General features: G+C 46.9%; 2 protein-coding genes across 4 annotated transcripts in view; one reads left to right on the top strand and one right to left on the bottom strand.

The window, feature by feature from the left end:
- Window positions 1-14,665, bottom strand: part of LOC119187687 (uncharacterized) — a 782,552-nt gene that overhangs the window by 477,344 nt on the left and 290,543 nt on the right. The window lies entirely within an intron of this gene.
- The window catches only part of LOC119187619 (uncharacterized), a 61,357-nt gene continuing 50,373 nt past the window's right edge, over window positions 3,682-14,665 (top strand). The window contains exon 1 of the mRNA XM_037435708.2: window positions 3,682-4,706. Coding sequence (XP_037291605.2) covers window positions 3,888-4,706 — 819 coding nt within the window. The 5' untranslated portion in view covers window positions 3,682-3,887. The remainder of the gene's footprint in view (window positions 4,707-14,665) is intronic.

Genomic DNA, 14,665 nt, shown 5'->3' with positions numbered 1-14,665 from the left:
TTCCAAGTACTTTAAAGATAATAGGCGGTCACATTTCCTCTTTTAACGCAAATAAATTGAACTATATGACTGCAGCCGAGTCAAAGCTAAAAAGCGGAACATTTCGCATGTTATAATTATACTTTTATAGCACCGCTCGATCAAAAGAGAAAAAATCATGTAAGATGAGAAGACCCGGCATTCCCCACTAGCGTGCCACTTCCTATGCTGACAAGAAGTGACGCTTTAACCCAGAGAAAGAAAAGTGTGTCTGAAAGCAATATTTTTATACGAGTTACATAAGGCGCACATCGAGACGTAGATAACTTTGATCGGTGACGGAAGCGCTCATTCAAGAAAGCTGTCATCTAAGATGGCTATCATTCGAGACGGCAGAGAAGCGCAAGACATTGCTTACACCGGACCTCAGCACGTAAATATTGTGATGCCACGAAGTTCTCGTGGTGAAGCACGTGAGTCTGATTTTGTGAATTGGAGCCCCTCACGTGGATTGATAATTATTGCATCTTGTTATTTTCATCAAATTTTCTCGGCTGCTGCTTCCTCTTCTACACACTTATATACGATGAATCATTAATAGATAGTCCTGTAGGCTTTCTTCTACGGCGAATTTCTATAGCACTTCAAAATGCGACCCTCTTGTGTTGCCTATGGCTGGGCGTCGCATCGACATGTGCCTGTATACATACAGCATTCCTTAAAAGGTTGACCTACACTGCAGTCACGTAAATTTCGGCGACGAAGAAACAAAATACGGCATGTCCTAAGCCAGAGACCACAGTACAGTGCACTGGAACATTCTCTTTCCATCGTATACTCAACAAGTTGGAAGCCCTGTTTCTGTTGGAAGAATTCTGTACGGCACCACATCAGACGGCTTTGCAAGCGTTCGATCCACCGGCCCGCTTTTTTAACGCGTCTGATTTGGGCGTATTTCCTTCTTGTGCTTTCCTCCTTCTCCATCTTTGTCCTCTTTACAGTCGGGTATTTCACCATCCCCAGACAAGGGGAACCCGAAACTTGCATTCGTTAACCTCCCTTGCATTTTCTACGGAAGTAACCACTGTAGAAATAAAAAGAACCTCAATATAGCCCCTACAACGGATATATGGCTTTAGGTGCATATAACTCCTTTACAAAAGTGCAGTTCTTAAGCTTTCTTCTGTGGCGTTTAAAACGCCTGCTGACTTGATTTCGTGCTAAATATAGCCGCTCACGGAGATTTCACAATGAAAAGTATATACATGGTGCGATCCCAGAGATAGCAAAGTCCCCGGTCACGAGGATTGTTAAGTAAGGATCCAATCCTCTTGCATACAGCTTCCCGTGATCGCCAACAAACAGTACCGAAGAAGAATGCTTTTACAGCATTCAATATGCCACTTCGACGCTTTGAAGCAGCATAACTTCATCTCCCGCGTTTCGCTTATTCATTTCATCAATTAATATCGTGGTCGCGGCACGGTCAACGAGGACAGCAGACGTTAGCAAAGAAAGCTTCGCTTTTGAATGCCCCTCTCCAACGCAATGAAAGGCCACAGTGATGCGAGTGGGCCGCTGGCAAGGCCACACCAGGACATCGTGCGCCGCCAGCCCGTCCACCAATCCCCACCATGCCATCAAATGAATGAAGAAGTTGAGAAATCACCAGGAGACATTCCACTGAACTCTATGAACAACGATAGAGTTAACTATATAGCTTCCTCAAGGAGACCAGCAATATACAGAGTTAAATCTATTAAGCCATAGACTATATATAGATTTATAGCCATCACAGAGGCTATATGTCTCAAAGGAGGCTTACTTTCTTATCATCCATGTATATAGCCCAGTGCCCAATTCCGACGATGCCAACGGTAAGGATAAGTGCAAGCCAGTCACGGAGGCTGAAATGAACGGAAGACAAAAAAACGCTTGAAAGTATACAGCCTCGAGGGACGACCAAACACATCGTGTCTCTACTACTCCGATATTGCAAAGCCATGGCGGAGATCGCATCACCAGCTCAACTACTGCCATCCGGTATCAAAGGGCTTGTTGTTTTCCTCTGTCAATACTATATAGACGTCCCGAATCACGAAGGTCTTCATCCTGCCCTGCGCGCACGCTGGGATTTGGAACAGATCAACGGCGTGCGGCAATAAATAAGAAAAGACCACCCAAAATTCACCTTAAGAAGAAATATCACACAGATTCTCTCTGTTCTTGCTTTTTTATCAATTGGGCAAATGCTCTACCAACGAGGGTTATCCCTAAAAAAAGGGGAAAAAAAGAAAGAAAGCGACAACGAAACAACAAGCTAGTCAACTGACTTCAACAAAATCGGAGGCCGACAAAAAGAAACAAGGACTACCAAAACGTCCAGCATATTAAATAAACAAGAAACATAAAATCATAACACACATTCCTCAGGCTATTTCATCCTCTTTCATTTTTCGTTAGTTGAGTGGAAGAATCCAACAAGCGCACAATGAAATAATCCGCCCACAGAGGTAGTTCCTTTTCCTCAATGTACGACAAAGCCTTGCAAGATGGGAAGAAAAAGCCGAATAGCAACACACGCGTGAAATCTCCGGATTGTGCCGCCTCGCGGAAATCGCGGCCTTAAGAACGCCAATGGCACGGGAAGCCAAATACGACGGCACTTCCACTGTGTGGGTGTAGGCAACCCTTCGAGCCTTACTATTCACAAAATACAACCAGGAGGAAGTCATAACCATTAAAATACCCGTATAAATAAATGTAGCCCACACATTGATTGATTGATTGATTGATTGAATGACTGATTGATTGATTGATTGTAGCACCACTAAACCACAATACATGGGTCATGTGAGGCGCCGTACCAGAGAGATGTGGCTTAATTTTGAGCATGTGGGGTTCCTTAATAGATACCACGGCGCAGAACCATTATTTCATTTCAGCCTTCGAAACACGGATGCAAATAGTACCGGTGACAAACCAGGAGCCACCACAGGCCCGGGGGGGTACAACAGTTGCTACACGTTAATTCTCTCTGCGTCCTCTACGGATAATTCTAAGTAGACGAAAGAACAACCTGCCGCAAGAAAGATGGGAACTCACGCGTTTGCATTAATTTATTTCCTTGTTACATAATTTACAGCCCGAATTAAATTACACTATTTACTCTATGAATTCCTTAGTATTAATTCTCTATTTGAATGTTGTCTACTATGCCAAAGTCATTATATATATATATATATATATATATATATATATATATATATATATATATATATATATATATATATATATATATGTGAGCGGATGGGAACGTACAAAGCGTGGACATTGTGAACCTTAAAATCCGAGCCGGAAAGCATGGGATGTGACGAATAAAAGAGCACACAAAACGAAGTTGGCGGCCACCAGGTGCAGATCTCGACGCCAATGGGAAGGGAAGAAAGACGGACCCACAACCACGAATACAAGAAAGGGAGGAAGCAGAGAGGAAACGAACGGCGGCTGCAAAAAAGGACTGGAACAAGAGGCAGGCCGCGCAGAGCGAACGAAAGCGCTCGATCCGAAAGAAATCGAACGAGCGAGGGCTGCGAGAGAGAAGGAAGCAGCAAGGGAAAGAGAAGCCAAGAGGAGGGAGCGCTCAACGGAGAGACATGCCGCGAGGCTGGGGTGCTGAAGCCAGAATCGCCGCAGCAGCGGGCTGAATCAGGTCGGCAAGGACGTCGCGTTCGGATAACATCACCACAGACTCGGCGTGCCTCGGCGCGCGCTTCACAGCGACAACCGGGCAGTCCCGGCGGGCGCCTTCGGCGACGCGCGCGGCGGAGGGCGCGCTGACCGCGTGCACGGGACGGTCGGTGCTGGACACGGCTTCCAGGACCTGTGACACTCCTTGGGTCGTACGGATGCGACAGTGCGCGATCGTGATGACACGGTGCAGCTTCGCGCTGCTGCTGGTCATGTGCCTGTGGCAACTCGGCGACGCCGGCCTTTCGGATAATGACGCTGCGCTGGGCCACGTGGTGCGCGAACTCCGTGCAGAGTTGCAAGCCTTGCAGCGCGGCCGCGACCAGGACCGCGCGGCGTTGCGACGGCTGGAAGAACGGCTGGAAGCCACTACGCCATGGACAATGAGCACCGCGCCTGCAACCACAGCACGTCCTCCCAGGCGTCGCCGGCCGCGGCGGCAGCACGAAGAGCAGCGAGCCTTCGCGCGGTCTCTGCGCGTGCTGGAGCAAGAGCGTCAATCTCTGGACCAACTGGAGAACCAGCTGAAACGCGTGCGGAGCGACCTGCAAGAGGTGGCGCGAGAGCGACCGGCCGACGCACAAGCGCTGCTCAGGGCCGACTTGGACAAGCTTCAGCTGCAGTTAGATGCCCTACGCTCGGGACAACGCGACGAACTATCGAGGACTGAAGCCCGCGACCGTGCGCACCGTGCCTCCGTGGACTGGTTGCGCAGCACCGTCGAACAGATCAAGGCCGAACTCGCCGAGTTGTCGCGGCAGGACAATGTGACCGTTGCCCTAGGCCTGAGCCGGGGCTTTGAAGGAGAGGCGGCGCGGCTCAGGGCAGACCTGGCTGACCTTCGAGACCAGCTGCAGGCACTTCGGGCGGCACAACAACGGCGCGAGGCCGGCGCCGCGCAGGCTGCCGGAGAGAGGGCCGAACTCCGGGCACTGCTCCAGAGGCAGGCTGTCCAGCAGCGTCAGCTGGCACAGCAGGTGGGTACTCAGCCTTCTTTATGCAGAGCGCTGGCTCAAATCACTAGGCCGTCGGCTAGCGTGACTTGAGTCAGGGCACTGGAATATGCCACTCTCATCATCTCCCAACCATTTATTTGCGCGCACGAGTGCGAGGTTAGCCCTATGCATGCTCAACGTCCTCGGGGTCCTTATTCAAAGCAACGTTTTACGCTGAAATGTTGGTAGCAAAATATTTCAGCCAATCACGATGGTCGACATATCATTACCAAAGACATTACCGCCGCTTCTTCAAAGTACGAATCTGCAGAACGTTCGTTTCATTTCGTTTTTTTTTTTGTGGGCGTTCGTGCTTGATGTTTAGGGGCGATGACATAACAATGTTCGCTCAGTTAATGATATCTATTTATGAATATATGTTTCGCCTCACAACGAAGCACATGCAAATACCGTGTAAATTCCAATATGCATGACGATAATGCACATAAAGGTTTGAATGGCCGCCGGTGCATCTTTGCTTGTAGGTCAAGTTTGGTTATCCATGCGATCCAAACCTGGGCGTCCCAATTCACACGATGAAGCAGCCAAAATTTGTCGCACGAATGCTGGTCCACTTTTACTGCGTCAAGCCGCGGGGGTGCTGCTCAATGTCGGAACATTTGAATATTATTTCTCATAGTATATTATGATATAGCATTTGAATATTATGAGATATAGCACTTGAATGCACTTCACCAAAAACACATATAGTGAAGGATACTGTATACCCGAAAATAAGTGATTGGCATTGTGTATGAGAATAGATCCCCAAACAATAATTAGCAGAAGAAGGGTTTACGGGAATATGGATACTTGAAGCGATGAACGAACAAGGGAACCTCGGCCAGCGTTTCGACAAGAATGCTCGTACGAACGCGCGCACGCGTCCTTTTCTCGACAAAGTGGCTTAAGATTCTGATAATCGGCCATGCATTGTTGAACGTTTCCAGAAATAGGAAACCGCGTGGCGAAACGTGCTGCTTCAGCGCCTGCGCCCTGGAGACTGAGAACCACGCGAAAGTATTCGCATAAACTCGATTCAACACGTAGTCTGGTGGCACGTTACGCAAAGCAACACGTATATTTCTCTTCCAGGACCGAATTCATAAAGTTTCTCGTTCCAAGTGCTATTTGGTATTTCTCGTACACGCCTTCGCTAACATATGTCCAGTATACCGGGTTAGGTAGAACTTTCACTTACGAAAAATTCCAGCGCAATAAATTTTTGTGAACAAGGGGCCTAACCTGATCCTGTCTGCTCCTCATTCGTATCATTGCACCTTCCCCCGGCGTAACCGAATAATGAATGTTGTTCGCTCTTCGTCCAACCTTATACAAAGCTATACTCACGGACATTCGGTAACTTAGTGTGCGAAGCTCGGTGTCTGTAAAAAGTCACGTATGCTGCAGGCATACATTTTTTTTTTCATTCATGCTTTTTTTTTTCGCCAAGCTCAGCGCGGTCTGTAATTTCACCTTTTCCTAACCAACATTTTTGCACTTAGCACTCTAAGACCGATAGAAGACCGATTTCACAAAGTTCCGTGTTTGCAGAAGTGATTAGGAAGTTTTAGGACAGGGTACTCACAGACAGTGTTCGCCACGTGCGTGCGCTATTTCCGTCACTTACCGGGTGTCCGCAAGAGAATAGCGTATGACACATGCGCAGCGGCGACAAACGCTAACGCAAAGCTTTGTGTACTCTATTCTAACACTCCCTACTACTGAGTTTCAGTACTGTGAGCGTAGCGTCCGTAATGGCGTTGCGTACTAGAGAAAGGTGCATTTGACATAATGCGCATGGGCAGAGCTTCTGCGCATGCGCTTTATGCAAAACGCGACGCTGTGGCGTACACAACGCTGTTACAGACGCTACGTACAGAACACTAAAACTCACTATTAGACATAATTAGTTCGACGTCCTCGGCTGCTTGCGGACGCAACCTGTCAGCCATTTTCAATAGCAGGCTGCGCACGTATAGAGCTGTTGTGGACGTCCAACTAAATCAGTCCATTGTCACTTGCCGGCCGCAAAACCAACGAAAATTTTCTACATAACGATCAAACGGCACCTCTTCTTGCGAATCTCTCTGTGTATCCGAACCAACTAACAAGTGAACCGGGCCAATTGCGCACAAAGTTCGCAAGCCAAAGTAGTTCGCGTGAGCCGACCATTTACGCTATCAGTATTAGACCACGAGATTAGAAAATCATATGCATGTCTGGACCTTCTGTACGAGCATTTCGTGGCTCCGGAATCCAATAAGTGATGCCAAAAATGTAGATTTGATTAAAGAACAATACAATTTCTTAATTATTAACAATGGCGACCACATCGCAAAGTAATTAAGGCCTTCCCCTCCCCAGTTTATAAAAAACTTAGAACGGAATGCTACACTATACCAGGTTTCTAAACATGCGACTGATGCTTGGGGATCTACATGCTTGAACCATGCGCAATGCTACGCACTTCGCATATCGAAGTGACCTTTTTTATACCCCGTATTTCCAATAAACTCGCGATTTGATGAGCACACTGTGACTCAATCGTTTTCTCTCAAAGCGCTTGAGTTTTTTTTTTTTAAATTAAATATACCCAAGATAGGTGAAATACGCCCGCTAGAAATTTGTATAAGGAAATGAATAACCGACAGTGGAATCGAACATTTGTATTTTATGCAAAGCAGCCCAATGTACATGTAATCTCTCAAACACTATAGCGCGCGTGTTCATCTAGTGCCAAAATCGCTATGATTTCAAAACATCTGTTACGTTAGTCGCATCCGAAACTCTTCACTCTAGAACTTCCACACGTTGCATTTGACACCACTATTTCGAGGTAACTGCACTGTTTCCGTAATCGGTCCATATTTTCCGCTAGACACCCCCGCTCCCCCTCAAAGTTAGTGCAGTTCCCCTGTAATGCTATGGCATCCATGCAGTAAAACGACCGTCGGCGTGTTTGCGAGTGCGTGGACAGCAGACAAGATGGATACACGTGTCCAAGCTGTACACATCCGCCATGGCAAGAGCAGCGGTGGTCGGAAAGCGTTACCGCGTGGCGCCATAAAAACAAATTCATGTAAAGATGCACAGCGCCGCCCTGAAAACGGAGCCTCACCGTTTTACGAGCGCGCCGTGGCTTCTTGACTGTTACGAAGATGAACGCTGGCCGTATTTACCGCCACCCAAAATAAGCAACAGACACCCCGAACTGCACAATAAAGTGACTTACAGCATTCGCAGAGAAGATGGCCCCAGTACAGCTCTTGTTCGCCGGAACTAATTCAGCCCACATATCCGAAATATAAAAGGGGCTCGCGCCGATGAGAATGAATTGGAATTTCTGCAAAGCACGAGAGGGCAAAATAGCCTTGGCGCCTCAGCTTCACGCATTAATATCGCTGTAAACAGGCGACACGATATACGAGACCGCTACAACTGGTTCAGCCAGGATAAAAGACGTTATAAAAATGCGTCGACGCCGTCAGCGTTTCTAAAGAAATAATTAGAACGGAAACTTCATTCACGCGGCTTGGCAAATGTGAAAATTTTTCATTTAAATTCGAAAGTGCGGGTTCTGCGACACTTTCGAAGTGTCCCAGAGCTACACAGAATAGGCTTAACAAATTAGCTGCAATATATGGGCTCTGGTCCATTAGATGATCACTGTTTTATTCCTATTAACATGTTCTTATTGCAGGAACATGCGCTTTCGCGCTACACTGCGGTAATACAAACCATTGCACGCACGTATACCTGACGCCCGCTTTAGATGCAGATTATTTAACACTATAACAGAAAGGAAAAAAAGGTAATATAGTATGTCGGATGCTCAAAGCGATTAATACTAAGCCACGTACAATATTCACTCATACATCGCATGTGTCTTATACACTTCTGGACACTTCCGGACTAGTCTAACAGCGTACGCCGTCGCGCTTCTCAGTTGCTTCTTTAGTGCTTCACACGTGCGGTGACAAATCAAGCTTCTCACGACGTTCCTTGCTGGGCTCCACAACTAAATACATAGTTTTATTAATGAATTAAGCGTAAATATGAAGGTTATTAAATGGGTGCTTGGCGACCAGGCAGAATTTAATCGTTTCATTGACTTAACCATTCGACCAGGGAGAAATAAAAGCGAATCTCCCGAGCGGTCACAGTTGCTTCGGACGAATGGAAGTCCTAGATTGCGTGACCCGACTTGACTTTCCAGCACGGCGCTTTCTAGGGGTACCGTATCGCATAAGTTGGCACAGGCATTGGTGCCTCTTCAAGAATACTAGTGCCAGCTAGAAGGAAAACGAGAACAAAAAAGAAAACTGTGCCGAGCGTCAGCCATTACTCCCTGTCGAACCGGGACCCAACACGTCCTTCTGTGCGTGGCTGGAAAATAAAACAAAAACAAAAGTAGAGTAAGAGAAATCTGGTGATGCCGTCTACGGAGGGCCCGCGATGAGCCAAGTCCTCCCCGCTGTGGGCCGCCCCGCGCGTTCGAGCGGCAGCTGGCGGCCGGGCAGCTGCGGCTCCCCTCGCGCCCTAATTGGGGCCGGGAGGAGCAGCGCCATATCACCCGGAGCGGCTCTTCCCGCCCCCATGCGTGCAGGGGTCATCGGGCAGGGGGCTCTAAGCTTCCTTTGCACGTGTCCCACCCACCGCCCGTCCCACTCGCGCAGCCGGCATTGCTTTCCTGCGCTCGTTCGCTCGCCACCTATACGGCAGCTACACTGACCTAACTGAGGTCGCATTGAGCTCCATTATACATGTGTGGGATCATGGTGGCGTAGAGACCTTAAAGATTCCAGACAAGATGTTGCGGAACACTGCATTTCAGCGGAGTGATACACTCCAGTTCACCGAGAACAACAGAAGACACAAACATGGGGCACTATAGAAGAAAGAATATAACTGAAGGACCATGAAAGTGTACATCAGCGATTCCTCGCGTTCGGGGGCCGATTTCTCAAAGTCATCTTTTCACAATTGTCACTTTGGCAGTGGCCGACTGCATTCGCTAATATGTCTGGTGTTTGGAATTCGCTCTAACAAACGAGACAGGCTAGATAATATTTTTGCAATTCCGAGCCCTAAACCGCCAGTCGGGCGTCACACCAGAAACAAGTCGCCTTCTAAAGAACTTGTTCTTAATTCTCACAATGTCGACCTCATTTCCTATTAAGCACAGAGGCCTGCCTGTTACAAGTTCTCGCAGTCCGCGTGCCGCTACTAACTGGGCACATTGTCCCAGTAACGGGAGTTCTGTTCTAAGAGATAGATGCCATAGATTCTTATTAGCTGTATGAAGAAGTGGCGCGCCGAGCTCGAAGGTACTCCGAGAAAACTGCAGTAGTAGCAGTAAAAATAAAACATATAATATATACGGTAGAGCAATGCTTCTGGTGTCCTTTATATAGTGAATCGAGAAAGAACAAATGTTTGTCTACAGTATTAAAATAAAGGTGCTGAAATGACGATAAGCTGCGCTGAACGCTCTTCGCAGCGTACAGGGACGAAAAATGCAGAGCTAATTACGACGCTTTAATTCCGCGATTCGAATAACGTGCATATAGCCTTGAACGTTATTTAATTCTGAATGGCACCAGGCGCTGCCTATTTACCAACAAGATTGCTTGCTATAAGTGCGCGTCGTCATCCATTAAAAAAAAGGAGGACAGCCACAGCAGTCAACAGCGAGTTTCACTTATTACACTAAGTTTAGGTGCCATCTACACAAAATACAAAGAACAAGCGAACATTTGAAGCCCATATGGCCATTCAGGTCGCATCATCAGTTGACTACCTAGGCCCCTGAGGTCGCATCATCAGTTGACTGCCTAGCGCGCCGACAAATCTTGAAGTTATGTACAGATGCATACAGAGAGCGAGAGAGAAGAAAAGGAATACAGAAACTGTATTGGGAGGTTAGACTGTAAACATGTCAAGTTGTGCTACTCCACACATGTGGAGTAGAATAGGTGAGTAAAAGAGAAATAGAAGAGACACATTGCACATCACACATACAAACTCGTACGAACCTAAAAAGGCAGAAAACGGAGAACGGGTCTCGGAAATAGAATTTAATGGTCCAGGTTTATTGCTTGCCAGTGAGAAATTGCACAAATAAAAAATCACAGCATATCCACGGGGTTAATGATGACGAATGGGCGAAGCTCCGATATGGAATCATCGTTAAACCGTGAATCTTCCGTGTGATTCACCGAGTTGATCATCATTTAAAGACATGAGAAACGCTGTGTGTGTATGCCGTGTCACTAGTGCCTCCCGCTCTCGTACGGCAGGATCTTGGTAGCGGTGTCGCGCAGCTTCACGGCGCACCAACAGCGAACGAATTTTATTACAACGCTCCACCTAGCATACGTCGTCACACTAAATAGAACAATTGCCTTCCACCAATGACACACGCCTTATGTGACATCATTCCTATTATAACATCTCACATCTTTCATTACCGACTACAGGTACCGCCATCTAGTTTCATTAAATCTCGAATCTATTTATCAACTACACGTACCGCCATCTAGTGAACACTCCAAGTACCACCATCTACTTTTATAACATCTCGCATCAACTACCGCCATCTAGTGAACACTGCAAGAACTAAACTAGAGGTGGCTACCGAGTACTACTACAAATACATATACCTCAGAGGATGTGAAGACCCACGCCTTAAGGAGCTTCGCCCCTAAACCACACACACACACACACACACACACACACACACACACACACACACACACACACACACACACACACACGCCAGGTCTGCGCGCAACGCGCAGCACAGTCTATAGGGAAAGCTGGAAGAGTGGCTTTTCAGAGCCTCTTCTAGTCACTCTTTGGGTAACTGCTACAAGTACACCTGCTGGTTACCCACAACGACATATATAAGGAAGGAATGAAAATAACCTTATTTTGGTTCTGCGGAACGCGAATCATAGTTTTTGTGTAGTTACCCGGTATTCACTCGTCATTCTTCGGAGAAGCGTGGTATACGCTGCACACTTATCATGCCATGAAGAATTGCGCCTGAAGTGGACATGGACCGCAGTCAGTAAATTATCAAGAACAAGCTTTTGTAATAGGTTGTAGCATTGTGCGGCCAACTTGTTATGCAATTCCTAATGGGTTACGCTTGGTTGTTCTTTTGATGTTTTAAAACGCTTTATTGCTCATATTAACGCGATTCCTTTCCCGACATCAAGCCTGCCTGAGGCACCGGTGTGGCTCAGTGGTATACTGTGCTGGCACGTAGGGGACGGTTCGAATCTCACTGTGTCCTAGGTGTTTTTTATTTACTGGGCTTTTTTTTTTCTTATTTCACTATACGGCGCCGCACGTGAAATTTGTTGTTACCTCATAACAGCTTTAGCGATATATATATATATATATATATATATATATATATATATATATATATATATATATATATATATATATATATATATATATATATATATATATATATATATAACTGCAAGCATCGGGCTAGAATTTACAAAAACACAGAACGAAGGCGACCGCATATCCAAAGAACCCTCACTTCTATGTAGCTGTGACATCGCATTGTGAATTATTTTTTTGCCTCTTCCATCTGTTCGCCGCGTCGGTTGCTTGAATGCTCTCCGCAGCTATGCGGGACGCAGCGAGTGTGGAATAGCTCCGTCGGTCACACGGATACACATTTGAGAACGAGTAGCATAATCTGCAGACGGTGACAAGCGCAAATCCCTTAATTAAACGTATACCAGCGCCAAGTATGTCAACCAATGAAAATGTCTGCCGAAACGTGGAGTATCAGTTTCTATGAGCAAAACAGATAGCAAGACAGACGTCACGTAGGGCTGGCCTTGCGAAAACTCCCCGGCACGAGCGCTTTGCGGAAGTTGAATATGCGTCGTGCACTCATAATAGCAACCGGCTTGTTATCGAGACGATCGCCTTGTAACTGGAGGGCGGAGAAGTGTGAAGCGTGCGGGCGACGGCGCCCGACGCGCCTCAAGGATGGTCTCTGAAACCAGCCGCTCTCAGTCAGCACTCAGGCGGCTTTCCATGCAGATGACAGCCTATTCTATTAGTGCCAGTAATTTCTATTTTATGACCGCTCCGTCGACCAGAAAACCGAAGGCAACACGCGGAGTGATCGTCAGAAGAAGGGCAATATATAGATTATAGAATATTTGCCCTGCTGCCGCTGAAATCCAAGAAAGAAGCACGAGGCACTACAGATGTGTCTTGGCAAATATGTTGAACAAGGAGTGTGGGCTGAATTGAAGCTATGTGACTGCGTAAGCCATATAGCTGATTAACACAAGGAAGGAGCCATCACCTTTCTGAGCATTGGAAGAGTTGCATCTCAGGCAAATATGTGCTTTGGCCTGCGAATGCCCGGCTCAATACCACGGTGCCGCCTTTCGGACAAAGTTCTTGAAAAGTCTTCGAACGTTCTGAAGTGCCGCAACTGCGAGAAATGGAAAGAAGGACGTTAAGAAAAAAAGAAAAAAAATGAGCTTTTGAAGCCTTCGTTCTTCAAAGCCGAGAAGCGGGAGTGCAAAGTATAATTCTCTGCATCGCCGCCATTGGAATGTCAATGCACACGCCACTGTGAAGTGCAGGATTTCTTGAAGTCCAAACCAATGCACCGGCGCTTGTTGCCGATCGGTTTAAACATCGCTCACGAACACTGAGCACGTGACGATGGGTCCACGACAGCCAGCCATATACCGTGTCTGCCGCGTTCAAACCAAGAGCGCTGCCCAACGCTATGGAAGAAAGAAATAATGACAAAAACTCCAACAGCCCAGTGTATACGCTCGGAATTGCCAAGCAGGTCGCTAAAAGCTGCGCGCCGGCGAACGTGGCCACAGCCGCCGTTGTGCCTGGGACGCAGACCGAAGCTACGAAGCGCAGCGCCGCAACTGGGCTCGTCCATCCGAACATCGCCAGCACGCAGGAGGAGGGGGCGAACAACGGACCATGGCTCCCTGGCGACAAAGCGCGCGCATATAGCAAAAAGAAAACTGCGATCGCGCCCAGCGCGAAGGGGACGCTTTTGTGTGCACGGCATTAAAGTATACGCTAAACAACAGAGGGCAGAGGCCGAGGGAGGCAACGAAAAAAATCGCGACTTGAATTTCAATTTCTCGCTGCTGTCTTCTGCTGCTGCACTTGTGTGGCCCGGCCGGACCCCGAGCGAGCGAAGTCTAGAGCGCACAGCTCCATTTCGGTCCGCCTTTGTGGTGCACGCTGACTTAGTGGAACGCGATTTGTTCATTGTTGAGCTGTAAACAGTCCTCCAACGACGACATTAGAGGGGCACTCGGGCACCGCACTCGACTATATATGTGCCCCAAGATGTGAAGGAGAAACAAAAGGTGAAGCTCCCGGGTCCTGCTGAAAGAGGAGTAAGCTTCTGAGAACTCTCAAAGCAAATGAAGTCTCTTTCCTTGGAGTACACTGGACTTAAGCTCTCGCTTCTTATGTGGGTACGGGCACAAGATCGGAGATGGGTTTTTTGCGCTTATGAAAAATTATCCGTTCGTTTTAAAACAACAACACACACACACACACACACACACACACACACATATATATATATATATATATATATATATATATATATATATATATATATATATATATATATATATATATATATATATATATATATATATATATATATATATATATATATATATATAAGACGTCTATGACTTTATTTTAGGATTACGTACGCTTGCTAGATCACTGAGAAACGAAAGCACCATATGAAAATAATAAAATAATAATGGTTACAACAAATGGCCGCGCAAAGAAGAATACGACAAATTCACGCCATGGGATGAAATTATTATGCGACACGACCGGTTCTCAAAACCAGCGCCGTGCGTTAGCGGACCGCCGCAAATCATGCTGAACGA

The sequence above is a fragment of the Rhipicephalus microplus genome, chromosome X, assembly GCF_043290135.1.
Source record: "Rhipicephalus microplus isolate Deutch F79 chromosome X, USDA_Rmic, whole genome shotgun sequence".
Taxonomy (NCBI): domain Eukaryota; kingdom Metazoa; phylum Arthropoda; class Arachnida; order Ixodida; family Ixodidae; genus Rhipicephalus; species Rhipicephalus microplus.
Note: the sequence above shows the minus strand (reverse complement) of the source record. Positions and strands in the feature narration are given on the sequence as shown.